Raw genomic sequence first — 24,489 nt, 5'->3', positions numbered from 1 at the left:
TGGGGTTCTTTGCTTACCTAGAGCTCCAGGCTTCAAGCCCCTGGTACTGCTTAGCCCCTACCCCGTGCTGAGACAGGGGTGGTAGCCAAGGCCTGGCCTACCCTACCTGTTCCCTGACCAGCCCCTACAGGAAAGCCTGCTGGGGCCTGAGCAGAACCTGGGCAGCCCCTCCCCAGCTGGTGTCCTGGCCATCTCAGTTGGCCAGCAAAGCAATCCCAGTTCTCCCAGGCTCGCAGGTAAGTCCCCAGGGTCCTGCAATGCACTGAGAAAGGCCTGCTGTTCTGTCCCAGTACTCACCTGGTCACCCCAGGCCCAGGGGGCTGCCTGGCCACACCAGTGTTGGGGCAGGCACAAGGCCTCAGGCCCAGCCAGGCTTGACTTAGCCGAGCTGTTCTCTGCAGACTTGGGGCAGTCCTCACCCAGCATACTGTGGGGCACAGGGCAGGCCTTCGCCAGGCCCTCAGCGTTCCCCACAGTATCCCCCACATTTACCACAGGTACTATGTGATGGTGACATGCTGACAGTTCTGAGGGCTGAGCCTGACTCCACTGAGGTTACTTGCAGGATAGACCCAGCAGGGCAGGGGTGCTGTGACCACAGAGCTGCTCTCAGATGGGGGCAGTTCGCCTCCCCATACTAGTGAGGAGGCCGTGGCCAGGTCAGCTCCATGCCCTGTCCTAGCGGAAATGCCCCTGGTTTGTGGGTTCAGCTCTTGGGCCAAGACAAACACCCACTGAGACTGCACAGTTACGTCCTGCAACCAGCAAGATTCCCAGGGGAGAGGCAGGCATGAGTGCCTAGAGCACACGCGGGTCCTGGGGTACAGCCCCAGGGACCGAGTAGGGCAGGCCTTGGCGCCCATTCCTGAGGTTAGTGTGGGGGGGGGGGGGCGTCCCTCACTGTCGCTCAGCCAGGGAAGGAAAGCAGAGCCCACTCAGAGGGGCCCCACGAGGGTGGGCAGGGGTAGGCCCGGCAGCTGAGGCACCTGGGAGAACGCCACCATGTCAGCCTCACAGGAGGGGGCCTGGACGCTGAAGCGTATGCCGGTTTCTAGCTGGGTGGAATCGAAGCTCTTCGTGGCTTCCATGTCAGGGCAGGCAGCCCACCCTGTGCAGACCACTTTGTCTTAGGCACCCAAGTGTGCCAATGGGCCCATGGCCCTCCTGAGGGGCAGAGGCACTACGCGAGGGCTGGGGCGAACTCAGCGGAAGTGGTGCCTGAGCACCACAGCCCACTACAGGGCTGTTCTGCAGACCCAGTCCCTCTGGGCGCCGTGGACACTGAGGCCCCCCGTAAGTACACCAAGCCTCCTGCAGCCTCACCTCTCACTTCCCAGCATCCACTGCGCTTCTCTCTCCCTCCTTGCTCACCACCCACTCTGACCACCCTGGCCTTGGGCTGCAGGGCCCCACCCCCTGAATCCCGGGTCCTCTAGGCCCCTACAAAGATGGTGCAGACTGCGAGTTGGGCTCTGGGGCCCCCCTCCTCATGGTCTGTAGAAGTGGTTGTGTCTCGGTCTGTGGGAACAACCCCTCTGTCATTCCTTGCACAGCCTGTGCAGTGGTGTGCAGCTGCCCTTCCCCCCACCCACCCTGACCCCCGACCCCTGCTCCTGGCTCTGCCCCTGGTGTCAGGGTTCCCTCCACCTGGCGAAGGGCTGCCAATGTGAAGTTGGGGCTCTCAGTGGTAGGAAATGCGCCCTTCCCCAGAGTGGGCCAGATAACAGGAGAAGAAGCTGTTAGAGCCTCAGGTGACCAGCTAGGAGAAGGGCACGGGGAGCTGTGCTGGCCCACGTGGCTCACCATGTGTCGCCTGTGGTTGGGGTGCCTTTGCCGGCTCTGCTTCCCTCCCTGGGGCAGGGACAGGGCAGGGTCTTGACTCTCCTTGGCCTCTCCTTAGAGATGGCGTGGAATGAAGGGAGTCTTGCAGACAGAGGTGCCGGAGCGTGCACCACCCAGACCACAGGTGCCCTTTGGCAGGAACCAGGGCTGTGAGGTCTCTCTTTGGTCGCTGTTTCGCCCCTCTGCCCCAAGAAGCCCCCTGCTGGCTGTGGGATGGTGGGTGAGTTCCCGCCCTCCCTGGCCTCACTTCCTCCCCAGAGGCACTCTGCCAGGGTGTGTGTGTGGGGGGGGGGGCACCATGTGGAGACTGAGCAAGGCAGCCATGCTCAGCTCAGCATCTAGGCGCCTGTAGCCCAGGCGCATACTGCCCTGCCTTTGTGCAGGGCGAGTGGGTCCCCAGAGGTCCTGGCAGCAGACAGAGGTCCAAGGTAGGATGGGCTAGAGGCCCTCAGCCTTGTGCCAGGTAAGCCTGCCAGGCAGCTCCCTGCAGCCCACAGGGCCTGCCCTGGGACCCCTGCCCTGAGCTTTCCCTCCTGTACCCCCAGGGCCTGGCACACACATCATCCCTTGAGGGCCATTATCTTAGGATGAAGTGAACTCTCTGTCTGGAAGTGACTATGAGGATGCGGCTCAGGGGCCCTCTGCTTGGCTTGGCTCAGGGCCTCCGAGCCCCTCGGCTGTCACACTTTGGGCAGAAGGCCCCAAGGCTGTGATGGATGCTGCTGAAGAACTGGCCCAGGCAGAAGGCCCAGTGGGCTCCCAGCCCATCAGGGGAAGATGTGGCCTGAGGGGGACCAAGTGGGCACAGAAGGCCAGCCGGTGACCCTGGGCTGCTCTAGACACATCCTGGAGCCCAGGCACCAGAACTCTGATCCCTCAGGCAGATGGGGCACAGACCCAGAAGCTGCCCTGCCGCCCTGGGGTCTGGGTGCACAAGAAGAGTCGAGTGGGAGGCACACCCGAATCCTGGGCCCGTAAGGTCACAGCATAGGCTACAAGAGAACCATGAGGGAAGGTGCGGTTCCTGCTCAGGCCACATGTGTGCCAGGCATGGCACAGGGCACTGCTGTGCCAGTGTGCTGTGCTGTAGCAGCACAGGAAGGGGCAGTCAGGGAGGGCTTCCTGGAGAAAGCCTCAGTGCAGGCCCTTGTAGCCCACGGGAGTGAGTCTGGGGATGGGAATAAGTCTGGGAAGGTAGGGGCCGTGGAGGAGTGGTCCCAGCTGAGGGAACAGCAGGTAGAAGGCACAGGGGAGCACCAGCACGTAGCGCCGTTGACCCAGGAGTGGGTGAGGGATGAGGCTGGAGAAAGAAGCCAGGCCGAGGAACTCGGGGTTCTGTCCTCAGGCCAGGGATTGGCCTGATCTTTCCTTTGTTCTAAAGAGGTGGCCCTGGTGTCCAGGCCTTAGGCAGGATGAAGTGGGAGATGAAGCATTAGAAAGGATGAGCATAGGGGACTGGACAAGGGTCCAGGAGAGGTGGGGGCCCATGAAGGCTCCAGGTTCAGGTGTTTGGGGAAGACAGGGTAAGATTTGGTATGTGCTGGAGGTGGGAAGGAGGGCAGGGCATACAGTACCCAGTCTCTGCTGTGTGATCCCCGTGTGGTGTCCTCCGTATGAACAGGCCTGAGGGACCCCTGATATCTTCTTATTGGGCAAAAAGGGGGCTCCGGGGGGCCTGAGGGCTGCTGAGGCAAGGGGAGCCTGAGAGTCAGGGCGCGGGCCTCAAGGAAGCCCGCCAGTGTGTGCCCACCCCATCACTACAGCCTAGCCCAAGGACAGCAACCTCCACACACTTCAGGGACCCTTTCCCTGGCTGCGGGTGTCGTAACCACCATCCGGGCCAGATACTGGGCCAAGTTGCTAGAGGTTTAGTCACTGTCACAACTCTAACCACACACAGGCAGAAAACTCTCACTCCCAGCCAAGAGTGCTGTGTGCAAGGCCTGCCCCAGGGGCTGCAGGCGAGGAAGACCAGAGGCGCCGTGGGGACCGCCCAGGCCCGCACGTCCGGCCACATGAGGGGCCACGAGTTTAGGAGGGGAGCCGAGCTGCCAGCACGGAGCATGATTTATACCTGATCCCTGCTCCTGCCGAGGCCGGGCCGAGACCGCAGCCCACTGGAAGCTTGCTGTGTTTGAAGGCAGGCTGCTTCTGGGGGCTTCCTTTGGAGACCCGAAAAGGCCCCACTGAAGAGAAATGGAGTCTCAGTAGGGTTAGGGCATCAGCTACCGCATAGGACACCCTTCCTCAGCCCTCGGCTGGGCTGCCCGAGTCTGCAGGGCTGCTTAGGGGCTCTTTCAGGCCCAGAGCCACGGGCGGGAACAGAGCTCAGCAAAGAGCACACTGCACATTCGCCTCTGAACCGCACGCTCTGCCAGGCCCTGGGATGCTGGAGGAGGCAACTGCTCTCGTGGGGGAGACGTGAGAAGCAAGGAAGCAGACCTGTCCAGGGGATAAGGTGTAAGGAGAGTAATAACCAGGACTGCGGAGAGAGAGTGACCAGGGAGGGGCTGACTTTCATGCTGAGATCCGAGGATGAGAAATCGCAGGCCAGATAGGTCTGCAAAGGGTATGAGGCAGAAAGACCCCAGTATGCTTTTGGAACAGAGGTGGCCTGGCCTGGGGAGGGTGAGATGAGTTGGTTGATCTTAGAGAAGAGCAGTGGCCCGAGGCTGAGGTAGGCTCAGCTTGTGCCCCAGGAATGCAATGAACATAAAGTAGACCCAGGGTCTGGCAGGCCACAAGTGATGGGTGAAGAGTGGCTAACGGCAGTTTGGGAGGGTGAGGGGATACCGACCTAGTCCTCTGCTAGGTGCCAGAGCCTTTGCAGCCAGCTCCATTGTGACCCTGTTTGACATAGGAAGCCTCCGAGGCTTACAGAGGTGAAGGCTTGTCCGGGTCACACAGCGGGGAGCAGCCGAGCTGAGAGCTAGTTCCACAGGCTCTGTTTCAAGATGCAAAGCCCCCCATCCTGGCTTCACCCTCAGGGATGCAGACTAGGCTCTCCCTCTGGGTCTCTGTGGCCATAGGCAGACTCCAGACCCCAGGACACCACCTCCACCTCAGTGCCTCATGGGCCGAGATGGGTAGAACAAGGCTGGACTCCAAGGAGATTCTCTGTCTCTAGGGACAGGCCAGGGCGTCCTCCACCCTGGATTGCCCTATGCGTTGAGCCAAGACGGCCCTGTGAACCAGCCAGGGTGCAGCCCCACCCACATGTTCAGAGCCTGAATCCTGGGCAACCAAGAGACTGAGTCAGCCCTGTGCGTCCAGCTCACCCCGAGACCCCCACAGTGGGGCCTCTATTTCTGGCCAGAAAGGGGCCCCCACTTTGAGGACTGGTACCCAGCTCGACTGTCTAAGAGGTGATGGCTTATATCCCAGGGTGGCCTTTCCTCTCTCTCTATTCCTCGAGCCCATCATCTGCCTTCTGCCAACCGCAGAGGTTCAGAGCCCTGAGCCCAGACCCTGGTGGCCTGGCCCCGGCCAGCGCAGGGCCCAGCGAGGGCCCTCACAGAGCGGAATCCCAGCGCTATCCTCTCACGGCCACAGTCATCGGTGATGGAGCACTGGACGGCAGGGTGTGGCAGGCCCCGTGGGAGCCAGGTTGCTGCCCACGTGGAGGGGGCCACAGGGGCCAGTGCTGTCTACCCTCTCTGGCCAGAGCGCAGTATAGGAGTGCAGGCCCCCACCCTGTCCACCTGCCCTGTGGTTCCTGGGGCCAGTGGCTTTGGCAGGTACTGCCCCAAACTCAGCCCTCATGGGATGGGGAAAGGAGCTTCACTGGCTTAAGTCCCTATTTGGTACTTAGGCTGAGCATTCAATGCCTTTGAGCAAGGCCGAAGGTGGGATTCCACGGAACCCATGGACAAGGCCATCGCGCCCTTGGGATGGCTGGTATGTCCCAAGGGCAAACCTCCAGGAGCCATAGGCTGCAGCCTGCAAGAGCTGCCCAGGGAGCCACAGAGCCCTGCAGAGCCTGCCTTCCCCCAAATTCCTGCCTGGGAATGCTCTCCACAGTGACCTTTGCCCCAGAAACATGGGGCAAAGATGAATTTGATTAGCAGTCTGTCTGTGGCTCAAATGACTGCACTGCCACAGAAATGGTCACCCAGAGCTCGTAGCAGGTGGGGCCACAGACCCCTGCCAGCCAGCCCATGAGGCTGTGCCAGCTGTACCTTTACCCCAGAAACCTTTGCCCCCTACAGTGGCTCCCAGGGTGATTGCCGGCCCCATTCCAGGGTGCGCAGGGGTGGCCCCCACCCCAGCCACTGGCTTCCCCCTGGCCCCACAGCCTGAGGCTCTTAGGCAGTGTTTGGGCCTGAACCTTGTCTGGGACTCTGAGGTCACCCCACATCCACTGTCGGGGACTTTCACCTCTCTCCTCCTGATGCCCAGGCAGGTATCTGGCTGGGCTCCCATGGCCTCAAAAGCACACACGGGCTGGGGACAGACACAGCAAGGGCTGGGTCCCTGGCCATGGGTGACAAGAGCTTACCCCCGAGGACACAGCGGACAGAAGGGTCTCAAGTTCCAGAGCTATGGCTGGGACAGCCTTACATGGAGGGCCGTCCCCAGGCACATCACCCTTGACCCTCACCCCAAGCCCTTCTGCCACAGCTCACTGTAGCCTCCTTTTGAGCCACAGGTGTTTGGTGGCCTGACATGCACCGCCTGGCCGACCGCATCCACCTGGAGGAGCTGGCCCGCATTGGCATCCTGAGTGGCAGCATCGACGCCATGGTCCAGGCCCACCTGGGAGCTGTGTTCATGCCTCATGGGCTGGGCCACTTCCTGGGCATCGATGTGCATGACGTGGGAGGCTACCCTGAGGTCAGTGTGGACAGGCCAAGTGGCCAGCCTGCGAGCTGTCACTGAGCTGGGCCTTCTCAGGGTGGGGTGGGGCTCTGGGAGATGTCTGGGGTGTAGTGGGGACAGGCAGGATGAAGAAGAATGGGGTCCTGGCAAGGCCCACTGCTCCTCCCTTCCCTTTTCACCCATTGGTTGGTCCTGTCACAGTGCCCTGCACCCCCAAGGGCCCTGGTCAAGGCAGAGGCGTTTCTGTGAGCCAGCCTCCTCCAGCAGCTGCTTCAGGGGACCTGGCGCGAGATGGGTGTGCGTTGTGCAGTGAGCCCTGGGGCCCTGCGCTGGGTGTGGCACCTTTCCTCAAGGCTGGCAGGCGATGAGTGTGCAGTACACGGGGTCCCACGCCGGGCAGTGAGCACCCTGAAGCTGGGTCTTCGCGACGGGGCTGGCACTGCACTCGTCATGCCCTTCTGCCTCTGGCTTTACCAGCTGGTGGCTGGCCCTGGTCGCTCCTGGAACTAGCTGAGCCCAGTGCTCTCACAAGCCCAGCAGCAGACCCCCTGCCCCGTCACCCAGGCCAGCACACCCCTGGGGCCTCCCTCGTCTTCTTGGCAGAGAAGGGAGGCTCATGTGGGCGCCCCTAGACTAGGCCTTCCCCTCCACCTCCTACCGACTGATTCTGGAAAGGACCACCCACAGGGCCTTCGGGAGGCCCTGCCCGGCAGGTGGCTGCAGCCTCTCTGGGCGCCAGTGGGTGGGGGCAAAGCCGGCCCTGCCGCCTGGCCTGGTGCCCACGGTGCAGGGGGTGATTGTGCAATCACTGAACACCCTGGGGCCCAGCAGCCAGTTAGCCAAGACTATGCTCGGCCTGTTGGCTGCAGGGTATTTTGAAAGCACTAAGAACGATTGGGGTGGGGGAGATTGCTCAAGAGAAGCATTATTATTCAATTATTTTTTTCCTCAAGTGTAAACAGTTAAATTTGGAGAAACAAAATCAGTTTTAATTTCCTAATTTCTATCCATCACATTGTGTGCAGGGAGCCAAGAGAAGGGCCTTCCAGACATTGTTAACTGAGGTTCGTTATTCATTAGTCGCCAGAGCACTTTTTTTCCACCAGAGAAAATTGGCAGCAAACTGTTTTCATCTTTTCCAGTAAGCAGCCCTTTGTGCTCATAGCCTATTCTTCTGACAGATAAACATTGTGGAAAAAAATATGGCTTTTCCTATAAAAGTCATTTGTTTTATTTCAGGCCTACAGACACATCTGGGTCTGCTCTGCTCAGAGCTCAGTTAAAGTTGAGGCCCCGTTGAGCCCTCTGCCCAGGCGGAAGCCGGCGTGGACCTGGCATAGGCCCAGCACCCCCTACTCCCAATAAGGCTGGGGTCCCTGAGCCAGAGGTGCTGTGGGCCCAGCCTTCGTGGGCTCTGCTCTCAGCCCAGGCCCCATCCTTCTCCCAGCCCTGCTCTGGCCATTCTGGGTGGGCCCCCCAGGGCCAATGCCTGAGAGCTAATTCTCTGAAGGGGTGCTGGGGCAGGCATGTCCTCCTATGGCCCTGGGGATCCCTACCATTCTCCCCTCTCCTCACCTGAAAGCCTGTCTCTGTGCAAGCCTGAGCAAACTGCCCCCTCCCTTATGTACAGCCACGGAATAGCTTGACATGTACCCATAGGGACAGGGAGAATGGGGGACATGACTGTCAGGCCTTTGTCTCTGCCAGGCCCCTGGCTTTGACAGCTTTGAAGTGAGAGAGGGGGACAGGCACTTAGGGGTTAGCATGGAAGTAAGAGATGGGAGGGGGTGGCAGGGAAGGCGTGGACTTCAGATGGCAGGAGCAGGAAAGCCTGGAGCAGAGACCCCGGACTCCCAGCTTTGACAAGGAACTTCTGGGAAAGAGATGGGCCCCTGTCCTGCCCCGCCCTGCCCCGCAAGCACCTGGCGCCCGAGCACGGGGCCTGCCATTCCAGACGGGGCCCTTCCTCATCCCCTGCTCTGCTGCCTTACCCGTCCAGGCAAAAAGTGTTGTGGGGTCAGGTACCACATGAGACCACATCTGTGTCCAGAGCATGACCCACAGAGGTCGCAGTGCCTTGGTGTCCCCTCAGCACCTCCGTCCCAGCCTGGCTCACGCCAGGTCGGAGTGGCTGTGCACATCAGCATCTGTGTGTGTGCGCTGCTGCCTCTGCCCTCGTGGGATCACGGTCACAGCCTTCCCTGTGGTGCCCAGCGGTGGAGGCTGAGCCAGCCTGTTTCTGGTTACCTTACATGAACCACTAATTGAAGTCTGATGTTCTTGGCCCCTAAACAGTCAGAAATGACAGCTCCGTTTCCAGCAGCTGGGCTTGCAGGGTTCTGCTGCAAGCGGGGCAGGGCAAGTTCGGAGCCTGACCAGAATGCTCACTTGCTGCCCACTCACTCCCAGGCCGTGGCTGAGGGCTGGATGGTGCCTCAGGGACCTGGGGAAGGCTAGGCACCACCTGCCCTCACAGCCCAGGCAGCCCTGTCAGCTAGGCCCATATGAGTGGACAGGTCTAGGCTGAGTGGGCACTTGGAGGGAGGAGGTGCCTCTGTGGGGAGCAGTTGCCACTGCCGCTCACTCCTCGAGTGCTGGGAGCCATTGCTTGGGGCTCAGTTATGCCCAGAGCTGGGCAAGGGCCATGCACCTGGGGTGTGTGTGCATTTGTGCATAATCACACCAGAGCTGGTGCTGGCAGGCCCCTCCTGATGACAGCACCTGTCCCTCCTCCTGGAAGGCCACATGGAAAACCTGGCCTGAGAAAGCCAGGCCCAGCACTTCTGGAGCCGGTTTCCACTTGAACTGCTGGGAAGAGATGCAGCCCAGGCAGCCTCGCAGCCTCCTTAAGAGCTTTTTTGGCTTCACAGCTTTGGCTTCTGCTGCTCCCCTGGCGGGGAGAGGGCCCAGGTGAGGGCTGCCTGACACCCCGCCCGTCCCATGGCAGCTTGCCCTGTGTGTGAGCACATGGTGTCCACAGGGCTCCTGCGGGCAGTTTTGAGGGTAACTAGGGGCAGGGACACTAAAATCAAGGAGTGTGCAGAGAGTAGAGGGTCTTCTCTGGAGTGCCCATGGCACAGCACAGCAGGAGTGAGTCTCAGCTGGAGACTCCCAGCTCACAAAGCCACCGCTGCGGCTGCAGTGAGACCCCACGTGGCTGGAGGTAGCCCGCACACAGGGACGCTACGCTTTGGTGCCGCCTTGTGCCCACCTGTCTCCTGCTGAGGCAGGGGCCCTGGGCTGGAGCTAACGCCCTCCTCGGTCACCCTCCAGCCTGGGAACCATCAGGTGGGTGCTCACCCTTCCTTTCCCCACAGGGCGTGGAGCGCATTGATGAGCCCGGCCTGCGGAGCCTGCGTACTGCTCGGCACCTGGAGCCAGGAATGGTGCTCACTGTGGAGCCGGGCATTTATTTCATCGACCACCTCCTGAACGAGGCCCTGGCTGACCCGGCCCGCGCCTGCTTCTTTAACCGCGAGGTCCTGCAGCGCTTTCGTGGATTTGGTGGGGTGAGTTCCGATGGGCCCCGTGACCTCGCTCCCAGATTGCCCCATTCCCCACTGCCGCATGTCACCTTTGTCCCAGGACAGGAACCGAAGAGTGAGGAGGGACAATCTTGACTTCCTCACTTGAGAAGGACCTGTCCTGCCCTTTCTCATGGTCTGTCACCAGACAGGTGCCTTACCGCTCAACAGAAGAGACACAGATTCCACAAAACCCTGCCCACTCCAGAGGCTCTCATCCACTAGCAAGGTGCAGTGGGCCAGGACAGGGAGAGCAGGTGGCACGAGCAGGTAGCCCCATGGGACGAGCATTCCTCTCAGGAGTCACCCAGAGGCTTTGAGGCCAGCCAGCTCCTTCCATCAGGGCAGGACTGACCATTCCTCAGAAAGGGCCCCTCCCACTCAGCAGGGTTCCGCCGGGAGGTGTGGGGCCTGGCCCTCTAATCACAGGCATGAGGGCAGCTCAGAAGTACTGACCATCTGTTGGTCTGACCCAGGTCCGTATTGAGGAGGACGTCGTGGTGACTAACAGTGGCATGGAGCTGCTGACCTGTGTGCCCCGCACAGTGGAGGAAATCGAATCATGCATGGCAGGCTGTGACAAGGCTTTCACTCCCTTCTCTGGCCCAAAGTAGAGCCAGCCAGGAGTGCCCGGTGGGACTGGGGACCCGGCCTTGCAACCTGTGTTCACAACAGGCAGCCTGCTGCTGGGCCACCCAGCGGCAAGATGGTTCCCATGCCAGCCTCAATGCCCAGTCACACCGAACAGCGCCGTGGCCTAGGAGGAGCAGCTTTCTTATTAACGTCCTGCGAGATCATACCCTAATCTGTTATTACTTTGCTTAAATGACAGTGGCTTTTTAAATGCTAATATGAGACACGCTGTTCTTTAGTAGCCACTAAAATGTGTCTTGCTGTCATTTGTATTTTTCTGCTCAGGAAAGAAAAATTTCCAGTGTTCTCTCAAAAATCAATACACAAATAGAATTTGCAATAAAAGCTTTTTTTAAATTGTCCTTTATACATGGCTCCTTTTCTGTCCTTTATCCCTTGACACACTTAGACCTAGTCACCGACCCTGCAGAGATCCCGGGGCTCAGTCAGGCACATAGGGAGCTGTATCCCACACCGTGGCTTTGCACATGCAGAAGGTAAACCAGGAGAGTGAGAAGCCTCTTTGATACAGTTACTGCCTCAAAGCTAGATTTCTGAAAGGGGCAGGATTATGTAGCCCTTCAGGCACCGTTATTTGAGATGTGACACAGAGACTCCTTGTCCTTTATTTCCTTTTCATGCGGGACATGCTAGCAAAGCCAGCATCCGAGAGATGGCAGCACCATGGCAAAGGTGAGCTTTTTTCTTCCATGTTTGCCGAGACCATCTGTCTTCCAAGTGTAAGTCCAGTGCTGAAATTCCACTCTGAGGCCGTGAGCCATCAAGGGCCAGCTGGGTCTGATCCCTGCCAGTGGCAGACTACCTGTCCTTACCTCTGCTGGCCCAATTCTCCCAGGGTCCCATAGAACTGCCCCACCCCCTGAAGCCAGCTTCTAGGATTCTGTGCACCATTCCAGGTTTGTCTCTTCACAGAGCTCTCGTCCAGGAGTTTCTGAGCCAAGGTGAAGGGCCAGTGAGAAAAGAAATCAGAGATGAAACCCTGGTGTGGTGGAAAAACTCTATGGCCCAAGCTAGAGGCATTCTGAGAAATCACAAAGAGTTTAGCACAAGTTGATTTCTTCCTATGGCAATTACAAAAAACTGCTTGCGATGTGGCCACATGAAAACTCAGTTCCAAGTCACCATTTATTTATCTTACTTCTTAGATTTATAACACCCAATTTTTAAGGTTTTCTGCTAGTGCAGATATATTGCTTAAGTTATGTGTGGCCCTGAGCAGTTTAATGATTGCCTTTCTGAGCGTCAGGAGTGTGAGTTCACCCAACATCTCTCTGCCTGAGCTGTGCCTGTAAGACACGTTCTTGTGTTCAGGGTTTCGATCCCCCACACCACCCCAGATAAAGCCAGTTAAAGTTAGGTTGGGAATCTAAATGAACCATTCAGTTAATTTAAAAATATAGCTGAGTGTAGCATACATCTTTCTCTGTCAGACATTTCATGCCAAAACTGCCCACTTCACATAAATGTTTCCTCTGATTATTAAGCAAGTAGATAAAGAACAAGGAGAAATCTCAGTAACTAAATGCTTTGTCCAGAAGGGACACTGGGAACATGGATGTGACTCTGGTTTGGCTCAGACTGGTAAGTCAAGGGGCATTCCTTGAAGGTGCAGGTCTCAGGTTGCCCGTAGTAGCCACCTGCTCTACCCCACGTTCCAGAGGAGGTAGCCAACTTCTACATCGCCAATCACTAAAGAAATTTGCATTAACTTCAGAAAATATTAGAGACCCTTCCAGAAAGCTTTATAATGCTAAAAGCCTTTCCACGTGCCAGTGTATGATAAAAACATGCTCCCTGCTCTCAGAGCCTGCAGTCTCCTCAAGAGGCTTCACCTTAAACAAACATGCACAAATATTTCGTCAGAAACACTGCAAAGTGCCATGAAAGAATGTAACAATTTACTTTGTCTAGACAGCTAGGGGGATAACAGGAAGTGTTTTAAGTGAAATGCAAGAGAGGCATTCCAGGCGTAAGGAGCTATCCTAAGGTGGCCCTGGAGTAAAAAGAGCTTGGGAAAGTTATATGAGAGAGGATGGAAGGAAATAAAGTGGGCAAGATCAACTGGAGGCACACCACCAGGAGGCTGGGTCTTGCCCTGTGTGCACTGGGGAATGGCTAAAGCTTCTGGAGAGCCTGCAATGGTCCAAGAAGACCAAGTCCAGGCAGAGAGGACAATGGCTCTGCAGGTGGAGTGGGAGAGGGGAAGCCGACAGCTACAAGAGAGACACTTAGGAGGCAGAACTGAAAGGTGGTGATGAGGAAAAGCATCTGGCTCTAACAGCTGCTTCTAAGGGATTGGCAAAACTCAGGTGTTCGGGCTGCCAAAACTGTTTAACACGTGACTGCCTCACTAACAACTCCATTCTCAAGTCCCAAATTGTACAGCCCCAAATTCCCTAGAGCAGCAGTCCCCAACCTTTTCGGCACCAGGAACCTGTGCTCCTATGAGAATCTAATGCCAGATGATCTGATATGGAGCTGAGGTGATGCTGGCACTGGGGAGTGGCTGCAAACAGATGAAGTTTCGTTCACTCACCTCCTGCTCACCTCCTGCTGCGCGGCCTGGTTCCTAACAAGCCATGGACTGGTACCCTGGTACCCGGTCAGTGCCCCAAGGGTTGGGGACCCCTGCTCTAGACAGCTCTGCATGACTTTCAGACCTAAAGCTCTGAGAGATGGCATGTTGCAGTAAACGAATATTCAGGGTTAGTGTTCTCCTTTGAGTTTACATGAAATGCATATGAACTCTTCAGATACTGAGGTGGTGAGAGGTCTAAAAGCGCTTTTATTAAAAAAGAACTGGTACCTTCACAAATCGTGTCTGTAAAATTCCCCAAGACAAGTTACTAGATTCTCGATTACAACTAATTCATAAAAATGAAATGGGACATACCACCCATAGAAATAATTATTACAATTTTTATTAAGATGTAATAAGTAGACCTTTCCCAAAACATGAAAATAAACTGAAGGATCATAGGAAAAAAGTATCTAAATGGCAGCTTCCCTCAAAACACTCAAATCAGCTTCTTGGACTCAATATTTATGAATTCATTTCTATAGACACTCTATGGCATCATGTAAATGAAGACTATATACGTGCCATAAATTTTAAGGGAAACGCCTTACTTGACATTCTTAAGAACTAATTTCCTACCTCTGTAAATCCAACCCACGCACTGAGACATTAGGCGTCTGAGTGGGAACTGTCAGTTAGTGCTTCCTCTAATTTACATTTTTAGATTAGACCGGGTGACAAAGAATATAACTAAAGAGGTACTCCATATTCAGAGAAAACTCCGTTCCTATCCATTAAGGGAAATCTAGACTTGGACAAAAGCACCCCTGCTTGTCCCCCACCCCCACCTTACCCCTGCCCTGGGCTAGGAAGGAGACAGCAAGGTGTCTGCCTGCTCTGCAAAGCTGTTTAACATCTGGACTATCATTGTATCTAACATCATGATATTTAACATAAACCTACATAAAGAAACCCACAATGAAATAGTCATTATTCCAAAGTTTTTTTTATTTCAAATTCATTGAAAGAAATAAAATTATATTTAAAAAAATAGAGTAATCTCACAAACTGAGGAAAGCCAGGGACAAAAAGAACAAGTTAAGTACTTTTTCCTGAGAGGCAGGTCTAACAGCTGTAGAATGGACTTTCTCCTTCCTAGCTTTTGTCAAACAAAAATTTTTTTCTTATTTCTAAGGCATCAAAAAGCACTCTGAGTGCTAAGTCAATTGTTTAGGTACAAAGTTCCAAGCTCTCTATTGGGGATTAAGAAACATCAAAGCTGTGGCAATTTCCTTTATCATCAAATATTAAATTGTACATACTACTTTTGTATAAATTTGAGAATTTCACACTCATGACTGATCATGTGACCATATTCTGGTCGTATTTTATTAAAATCTTACTACTTCTTAGTAAGAATGTCCAAAGTATCTGAGCTCGCATACCACCAATAACCGAAAGGAACCAGACACCAGGAAGAGCTGCTCTAGATCTCACCACCTGCAGCCATGACCAGTCAGAAAGCACCCATCCCGGGAGACTCATATCCAACTAGAAATTTATATACTAAAACCTAATTCCTAAACCACTGGACCTGCCTGCAAAGGCAGATCAAATCCTAATGGTTCAAACGTAACCTACAAAACAGAAGTTCCGAAAGTCACTGAATACTTCCCAAAGCTCTAAACTTACCCATTCCCCACACTTGATTTGTTTTATACTAATACATTTATCAAACTAAAAGCTTTCATTTCCACTTTAGTAAGATAGTCAAGATGATGGTTAACATTTTTATTCTATGCATAAAGGGATGCTCGTGCTAAAGTTTTGATTTGCATAGGTAACAGGAAAACTTTAATACATTTTTCCAAAAGTTCCAATTTTATGTACTGGTTTGAAATATTGAGTACACACTCCTGATAATTTCCCTCAAGTTTCTTTTCTAAGATTGGTTAATTCATATAACTGGTACCTATAAATTCCATGGAGACATCAATTTCGGAAAGATTTTTCAGTAAAAAAGATTAAAATGTCTAACACCTGATCTAATAAAGATTCAAGTGATCTAACTGCATCTCCGATTAATTATATAACATCAATCAGCTATTAAAGATTCAGTAGGATCTGTGGTTATCTCCTAATTAGTTATTCAAAACATTTATTACTAGTAGATCGATACTCCAATTGAAGTAAACTGATGTTGGACCCTAACAGAAACCTCTAGTCTGTCTCCTGGCTCTATAGGGACTTAACCCTTCTGGGACAGTGGCTCTCATGGAACATTGGGCTCCTGTTACTGGCAAAGGGGCTCATGGCAGACTCATGGCCTAAAAATAATGGCTTTGCTGAGTTTCAGGGCACTGTGATGTCTTCTGCCCGGGAGAAGAACACAGACAGCACTGTTCACCAACCCTAGGGTGCAACTTGAGTTATATACTGGTTACACTGTCCCAGGTCCTAGTATGAAACAGCAATGTGGCCAAAAATGAACACAAACTTGTTAAACAAACTTTTAAATCAGATGTGACTCAGTCTCTAGTCACCAGCCCAGGCACCAAAAAAAAAAAAAAAAAAAAACTTCACAAAGCCAACAAATTTGAGCTACAATTGTGCTACAAGGACAATCAAAACTACTAACATTGATACAAACCAGACTAGAGATTCCCAACTTTAGTGACTGCCATTTCTTAGTCTCAACAAAACGTCAATATCCTGAGTTCTAGCAGTATTTTTTTTCTAAAATAATTTATGAGACACAAAAGCAAACAAATAACTAAACAGAAGCAGTGGACAAAAAGTCTGGGAGAAGAGCCCACTAACTAGAAAAAGAAATGTCACAAAAATATAAAAAGATGTAGTTAAGTGAAATAAATTAAAGGTTAAACCTTACACTTTCAAGTTTTCTTAATTATTTTGGGAGATGGCATGGGGTTGATGATGTATTTTTCTAATAGTTAAGATCAAACACCAAATGATCCTTCACAAGAAAGTATCCCTTTAAAGATCATGGCCCAATTGAAAACATTTGAACCAAGGAGAAACTACCTGCTGAATTAATATTCTAAAACCTAATCGGTAGCTTGTGTGATCAAATTATTAAGATATTTTGTTTACTAACTTGGCTGTCAAAATGGTGTTTTTAAAAAAATACTAGCATCTGCAGAAACTAAAACTGGTACACAAGTTTCTTTAAACTATTGAGTTGGGCTTTTTATAAGGATACAAAAAAATACCAATCTAACAATACAAAGAAAGGTATCCAGCACAATTCTAATATGCTTTACTTTTATTTTTAAAAAATCTATTTGCTTCCTAAATGTTAATTATATTTTTAAATCAATTGGCTGTACACTACCTTTAAAATGCAATGGGGTTTCTTTACTTAACATCATTATTCAAAAACTTGCACTTGCTGGGGAAAACAGTACTAATTATGTTAAACCAAGGTTTATGTTACACATGAAATCACTCTAAATTACAAAGTGATTATTTTCTACATCCCTAAGGATTTTTAATATATAATTTAGAATAAAATTACAGACTAACACAGATACCATTCAACGTTTCTTAATCCAATGAACCATATTATTGAAACCAAGAACCTCCTACAGGACCTACCAGTTCCCCATTCCTTTTGTTAACCTAAAAAAGCAGCATTTCTTAGGAAGTCAGAATTTAAGAACATTAAGATCCAGGGCTTCTCTTTTTTTTTTTTTACCATATACCTTAAAAATTTGTTTATCCCCACAAAAATCCATATCATTTAAAACCAGATATTCAAATTACATGGTTAACATTTTAAGCTAATCAATTCTTCAGTGCTGATCCTAGAAAACAACCTTCAATGGATCTTTGAATAATGGAACAAGACAATGTTATGCCATTGATATAAAGGGTGTAGGAAGTCACACCTTTAGCCTTCAAGCCACACACTGTGAAGTTTGGAAAGGGTGAGGTCTACTGTCCTGCATTATCAGAATTTGTCGTCTTTTCAGTGCTACTGGGTTGCACGTTGTCTGCAAGGTTGTGCGCATGCTCAAGAAACAAATCTTTCAGTACACTTAATTCCTTAGTCAGCAATTTAATTTTTGCTTCCAATCGTTCATTCTCTTCTTTGAGCTGATTCACTCTCTGCAGTGTATCCTGTGCTTTCTGCTTGCTTTTCAACCGGCTCTTTTTCACAGCCATGTTGTTCCTCTCCCTGCGTTGACGATACTCATCACTGTTTCGATCCATGGGTGAACTCTTTTTGCTTTGCTTGCTTGGAGGCACAGCCTTGCCTCCTCCACCCGGGCCAGCAGGCACCAGCTGAGGAACCTGCTGTAAGCCGCTGGCATGAGCCGGAGTATGAATAACACTTATTCCATTCACTCCTGGAGTACTACTGTTCTGCTGCGATATCTTGCTCATTTGGGCACTCTCCCTTGCCAACACAGAACAGGCAGAAATGAGGGGAAGGTGATCAATGGTTTCCACTCCACACTGCCAAGAAATCTTCACATGTACCTAGTTAAAGAATAAATTGCATTAAAATATTTAAAATGACAAGATCAAATGAGATTAAACTTGCATGTAGTAACAGCAGGCCAACATTAATTGATTATGCTGAGAAGTCTACAGCAACTGCCAATTGTTCTAATGTTTCAGAAGTCTAAATCATTTCATTGAGAAAGATAAATTAGTACAGAAGCACCATAAGGCCAAATTCGGCCCACCTGAATCCCTGAGGGCACTGCCCATCTGTGACTGTTTTCAAAAATGGAACCAAAAACAAAAGAATACCACTAATTAGGCAGCACATATGAACAGCAGCACTTGGCAATCTGCCAGAGAGAAATTTGAGATGTCTGGGTTAAACATGGAAAAGCTGAGTTCATTATGATTGAAGAGACACCTGCAATGAAAAGGGGAGAAAGTTTCAATTGTTGGTCAAGTCAAAGTAGAACGTTGCAGCAGAGTTCCCAGTTTCCAATACTCATCAAGAATACTGGACTATGATCGCAACACGTTCCTCTACGAAATGCAGAATGAGTCACTGAAGACTTGACTTTCCTCCCGGAGCATATGGGATGTTTTGAAGAGGTGTTTTCGCTTTCGATTTTTTTAATGACCACAAATGATAGTTTACAAAAATGTCCTACGTTAGTTTCTTGGATAATAAATTTAGGAGCACTGAGATAACCCAATTTGCTTTCCCATCCCACTGTGCTAATACTGTTTTTTTCCTTCCTGACATAATTAAAAAACACATCTAACCAGTCAACCTAAAACCACAAGGAAAGAAACAAAAGCCCTAATGACACATCCAAGGGAGTACAAGTACTGGGACTCAGGCTAGACAGAGACTCTGCAGCTGCAGTGCCTGCGCCCACTTCACAGCTGCTAAGGGAGCTCAGAGGACATGCCAGGTCTGAAGAATAACTGTAGTGCTGCCTGTAAACATGAAGTCAGTTTCAGAAACCAGTCATACTTGGATTACTATAAATTCAACTAGGTTGCTACAATTACCTCAAGCTGTGTCAAAAGTATACCTATCCTATCATCATAAAGCCACTTCGAGACAAACTAAGTTCAGTGAAACATGTCCACCAAGAAGTCATAGCACTCTTAAAAATTTAAAAGCAATGTTATGAACCATGAAACCATTCTGTTCTCTTTTCACAAAACTGCTAAAACTACATCATGGAAAGAACGTGGAGCCACAATTATGAAATGCCTCAAATGAGTACATGTCAGTTCTTAAGAAAGGCTGTTAGTAAACACCAGTAGCTTCACCCAAACCTTTAGCCAGGCATTTCTGTATAAACATTATTTATCTAGTTTTTTTTTTTAATCTTTGCTTTTAAAAAGTCTATAACATTACTTTCGATTGTTTTTAAAGCCACACAGATAGCCCTAAGTTATTGGGTCATCTGTTCTCACTCCAGTATTAAGGCAAGACTGAAAGCTTCCTTCAAAGCCATGATGGATATCTACTCCAAGTCTAGCTGTGGTAATGGACACTTTACAATTTCCCTTGATAATTCATTATGTTGTCTATTTTTCCTTCCAGTTAAAAAATGGCAGTTCAGTATTAATTTGAGCCACCCTTAACACGAATGGTGTTAGTGGTCATCTATTTGTTGTAAAGCACACGTAAGTGTTTTACTCAGTTTTTAAGAACTTGTTTAACACCTCTTCTGGGATCATCTCAACAATCATAATCATGTTTAATTTATCTTTTTTATTTTCCATATCGATTTTAGTCTTTAAAGCTTATTTCTACAGTCAACTCAGCAATAACAATAATCCAAAGTACAGACCAGGAACCAGGTCAATTTTTCTCTTGGCTCTGGCTCCCCCAATTTCACTTTGGACATATCCCTTTCTTTCTATGGGCCTTGATTCCCATCTCTGCAAATGGGGGATGGAGAATGGTAAAATGCCTTCCAATTCTGACAATATACCCTGTACTTCAGTCACTTAAAACTCTTATTAAAGGCTCCAAATTCAGTGATGTTCATGCCTGTTTTTGTACCCAGAGATAAGGACGTTTTTGCCTCAGTCTGAGCCATCTTGCCAGGGTACTAGGCTGAACATAGCAGGTGAAGTTTTGAAAATGAAATTTTTGGCTTGAAAAACAAAGAGTAACCATCAAATTGGTAAAACCGCATGAAAGGGAAACTAAGAGATAATAAAAAGAACTCCAAAAATGTATTTTAAAAAAAATTTTCAACCAAAGACAAGCCAAGAAAGTAGCTCTTAAAATGAAAAGACCATTAAGGAAAATGAACCAAGTAAAAGGAGTCAAAGAGCTAAGTGGTCTGTAAGACTTGATCCTACTTTTCCTCCCTGACTGTTTGAGGGTCAGGAAGTTCATGACCAATGGAAACGAATCTTCAACATCCTAAGGCAACAGTACCTAAGACAGAAGTTCAGGAAAAATCAGCCAAATTGTACAAGACTACACCAGATGTCATCTTTGTCTTTGGTGGCAAGGCAACTGGCTTTGGTATGATTTATGATTCCTTGGATTATGCAAAGAAAAATGAACCCAAATATGGCCTTGTAAGACATGACCTGTATGAGAAGAAAAAGACATCAAGAAAATAGTGAAGAGAATGCCAAGAGCAGAATGAAGAAAGTTAGGGGGGCTACAAAGATCAATGTTAATGTTAATGCTAATTAAAAAAAGGCATTTACACTGTCATTTTTGCTTTTTTCCTTCCACAAACATTTGAGCACCTACAACTGGCAAAAAAAAAAAAAAAAAAAAAAAGAAAGAAAAGAAAAGAAAAAGAAAGAAAGAAAGAAAAAGTTTATTTCAAATCTGGATATTCAACTCTAAATGAAAGTCTGGCTCCTATATGGACAAACACCATTCCAAAGTTCAGTCTACAGGAAGCAGGGTGGCGCCTTGTTTCCTCATGTCTGAATCATTCAAGCAGGAAGCAGTAGAAAAACTGAAGGGCAGTAGTATTCAAAGGGTGCTCCTTGGACCAGCAACATCGTCATTTGGGAACTTGTTTGAAGTGCAAACTCTCAGGCTGCCCCAGATGTAGGAATCAAGAGCTCTAGGAATAGGTCTGAGCAATCTTGTTTTAACAGGACCTCCAAGTGATTCTGATGACAGCGAAGTTTGCGGTCCACTGCTGCTTAGGGACAGATCTTATGAAAGATAGACTGAGTAACATTTTTTAAAATTCAGATTTCTTAATTCGAGTAGTGCTCATTCAAATCAGTAACACACTGAAAACTCAAGAGTGTTAAAATGAGTAAAACAAGATCAACTTTTTCTCAAGTTCCATTGGGAAGATAAAGCTTTCAAGAATTTTTCTAACTTCGTTATTTTTTTTTTTTTTCACATAAGTACAATCAGATATTCCTCCCTGGTCCCCCCAAAATAAACTTTTCACTCAAATTTCCTCAGTGAAGGTCTACACTCCAAAATGTTCATAAATGTTTCTCCCTTGCTCCAAATCTGTTCAATCACTGGTATATGACAATTCTACCCACCTACCCACCCACCCACCCCACCCACCCTCCAAATAAACCTCACATCCACCATCCCTCTCCATCCCCATGCCACAAAATTACTCCGGCTGACATCATCTCTCAGGGGTACTAGTCTCCTCTGGTTTAGCAGTGTTCCCTCCAACCACTGTCTCCAGAGCAATCTAACACTCAAACCTGAGTGTCACACCCTCTTGCTGAAAATTCTTCTGCGGCTCCCACATACAGGTTCAAATCCAAGCCCCTGCTCCCTTACCCTACACAACTCAACAATACTGAACCCCTAATGGTCCCCTAAATTGTCGACGCTTGCTCTTTTCTTTGTGCTTCTGTCCAATTTGTTCCCCCAGTTTGTTGAAGCCAGCTCCACAGTATGTCTCCCTGTAGACTAAACTAGAGGCAAGATTCTGTCCTCATTTTCCCATCCCCAGCATCTATCTAGTGAAAGGCTGAGCATACAGTGGTGGTGCTCAAGAAATATTGATTGAATATGGGCTCAAGAAGCTAACAGAAAACATTTATTTTTATAAATGTCATGTAAAAATGAGACTCTCTAGCATTAAAATCTCCTAAAACAACCACAATTAAATCAAAAGTGTTACTAACATATCAGGGTCCTACTACCTAAAGTTCTTGGTCTTCTTCAAAGGGGTATAGGAAAATAAAAATACAGTTCCATTTGCAACTCTATCCCCAGTCTATACAGTGAACATCTTTCTTCTCTGATCTTTGCTTCATTTCAGTTGAGAACCTTCATTTTCTACTTAATCCAGTTGTTTTCCAATTAACAACCTCAAGTTCTTAGGCATATGTTGCCAGGATCTGAAAACTCTGTACTACAAGTCAAATAAAGCCAAGTCAACAGACACCCAGATGAGTAGTATTTCTATTGCCACTGTTTGCTTCATGACCCAAAACAGGGGTCCATGAAGAAGGGTACACACATTCAGGAGTACTTAAGTATGAAAGGGTGGTGGTGGTGTATTTTCATTTGTCTTTTTGTAATGTTATTTTTTAAATCCACTTTTGGTTTGATTTACAACATACAAAAAATAGTATACACACATCATTTATAAATATATATCTATTAGCAGGTCATGCTTAATTTTTTTTTTCTTTTTTTTACTGAAAGGGCTGGAAAACCACAAAGGTAGGAGACCAATGTACCTACCAACATAAGAATCCACGGAAAGATCCTCTCCCAAGAATGAATATGCGATAAACCTGGTATTATGGCTACCTGCAGTTACCATTACTGTGATCAGGGGAAGTTCAGCCCCAAGAGGTCCTACCTGTCTTTACCAAGAACTCACCATGTGCTGTTTAAATCCCTAGGGATGAATCTGAAAATCAATCTCTCTCCTCTCTCCTTTCTCTCTCCTCTCTCGCCATGATCACAGACAACCTTGCTCTGGAGAATTTGAAGGGTATTCTGAAAAAATGAAGTTTTGTTTCCACCTATGTTTTTTTAAGGCAGGTATTAAAAATGACCAAATCAGACAAGTGTGCCCATGAGAAGCAGAAGTCAACAAATTGAAAAATTCCTCAGCTCACTAGCATCCTGTAATTATTTAACCTTGTTTACAGTAAGTTCTTCCAGAAATGAAGAATCAACTTTAGAAATAGCTTCTCCCAAATATTACTCAAGTGTAATAGCTGACCAGATTTTCACTTTTAAATATCCACAACTTTTCGATGCCGAATTTCTTAATAAAGCATGCCCTTATAGTTTTTTACTTCAAAAATTTCTTTGAGAGTCACATATCCTATCTGAATTAAAGGACAATCTCTTCACATAAGGAGTGTCGGCTTGAAGACAAAACTAACAATTTTTGTGCAACCCACCAATGTTAAAACCTTTCTGAAACTGACACATTTTAAGATGCCAGAATAGCATAAAACTCAGACAAGAGGAAAACCAACACTTAAACCTTCTGAAGAACAAAAACATACAAGCTTACTTGGGAAAACAGATTACTCTTCCCCTCAAACCTGTATTTTCATCCTCTCCATCTTAATAAGGCATCTCTTCCAGCTTTTTTCCTTACTGTGTTCCGCCCACCAGGCTAACGAAGCTCATTTCTTGCTATTCTCTTTTCTGTTCAACTCGTGGTTGCTGCACATTCACCTCACCTATGTTCAACAGTAAATTGTCGGGCATTTAAACTATAGCTCCGTAAGTGAGCATAACAGTGTTTCTGTATCGTCACGTATGTAACACTGACTGCTTTTCCTACTTTTTCACTATTCTGAACAGAATTCTCGACCACCTCACATTAAGCAGTTTTGGTGGGGCAGGAAATATCCTACATCGCACTAAAATAAGATACGGTCCACCTCCTGCTATTCTGGGAACACCCTTTATCCCCAAGGGCCAATACGAGCCTGGCTTGTCACCACAGCACATTTCACAAACAGAGGGCCGGGGTTTGGAGGGGGCGCACCTCGTCTTCCATCCCATCCCGGGCAGACGGCGAGGGGTGCCCGGGGGAGCGCGGTGGTCGGCGGGCGGCGCCGCGGGGCTGGGCGACGGCCAGGGATGAGCTCAGACGCCCCGCCGGGTGTTGCCGGCAGGTTGCATCAGACGCCGCGCGGGGCCGCCGCCGCCCGTGCCGCGGGCCGCGCGGATCCTTCCAGGCCAGCCGGCCGCCTCGGGCAGGCCGGGTCTCCTCCGGCCGGGCCCGCGCCCATGCGAGCAGCCGGCTCCGCCGCGGCCTCCTCCTTCTCCCTCAGCTCGCCCGCGGCCTCCTTACCTGCGCCTCCAGCCCGCCCGCCCCCAGGCGGCCTCCACTCCGAGCGGCCCCGCACACGCGGCCCGACCCGACCCAGGCCTCTCAGCCTGCGAGTCAGCGAGGAGGAGCGACGGTTACGAAACCGGCAGCCTCCGCCCGTTCCGCCGCCGCCGCCACCACCGGCTTCCCCTCCTCGCCGGGGCCGCGCGCGCTACCGCCGCTGCCACGACCAATGGGGGCGCCGGCCTGCAGGTGACGCGCCCGCCCCTCGTGACTGGCAGAGCCGACAGCCAATCGCTGATGTCTGGCTGCGGGAGGCGGGCACGTGGAGAAGGCGTTGGCTGAGGCGCGGCGGGGCTGGCGGGCGTGGCTGAAGCAGACTGTCTCGCGGCGCCGCCCGCGCAGAGCG

The 24,489-nt window shown here is 50.1% G+C and overlaps 2 protein-coding genes across 4 annotated transcripts in view; one reads left to right on the top strand and one right to left on the bottom strand.

The window, feature by feature from the left end:
• The window catches only part of PEPD (peptidase D), a 112,231-nt gene extending 101,047 nt beyond the window's left edge, over positions 1-11,184 (top strand). Inside the window, exons 13-15 of the mRNA XM_036231574.1 lie at positions 6,491-6,675; positions 9,978-10,169; positions 10,661-11,184. Of these exons, the coding sequence (XP_036087467.1) occupies positions 6,491-6,675; positions 9,978-10,169; positions 10,661-10,798 (515 nt within the window). The 3' untranslated portion in view covers positions 10,799-11,184. The remainder of the gene's footprint in view (positions 1-6,490; positions 6,676-9,977; positions 10,170-10,660) is intronic.
• Positions 11,185-14,345: 3,161 nt separating this feature from the next.
• CEBPG (CCAAT enhancer binding protein gamma) lies at positions 14,346-24,283 on the bottom strand. Of its 3 annotated transcripts, XM_036231575.1 has the most exons (3): positions 24,102-24,283; positions 22,662-22,780; positions 14,346-17,862 (listed from the first exon to the last, which is right to left on the bottom strand). In XM_036231575.1, exons 2-3 carry the CDS (start codon positions 22,662-22,664, stop codon positions 17,314-17,316), a joined length of 552 nt encoding a protein of 183 aa, XP_036087468.1. In that variant the 5' UTR covers positions 22,665-22,780; positions 24,102-24,283; the 3' UTR covers positions 14,346-17,313. The 3 variants fall into 3 exon arrangements, with proteins under 3 accessions (XP_036087468.1, XP_016021534.1, XP_016021532.1); XM_016166048.2 differs by lacking the exon at positions 22,662-22,780; XM_016166046.2 differs by lacking the exons at positions 22,662-22,780; positions 24,102-24,283 and adding an exon at positions 23,793-24,021.
• Positions 24,284-24,489: the final 206 nt, after the last annotated feature.

Source organism: Rousettus aegyptiacus, unplaced genomic scaffold, assembly GCF_014176215.1.
Source record: "Rousettus aegyptiacus isolate mRouAeg1 unplaced genomic scaffold, mRouAeg1.p scaffold_m13_p_14, whole genome shotgun sequence".
In the NCBI taxonomy this organism is placed as follows: domain Eukaryota; kingdom Metazoa; phylum Chordata; class Mammalia; order Chiroptera; family Pteropodidae; genus Rousettus; species Rousettus aegyptiacus.
This window is presented reverse-complemented; position numbering and strand designations above follow the sequence as displayed.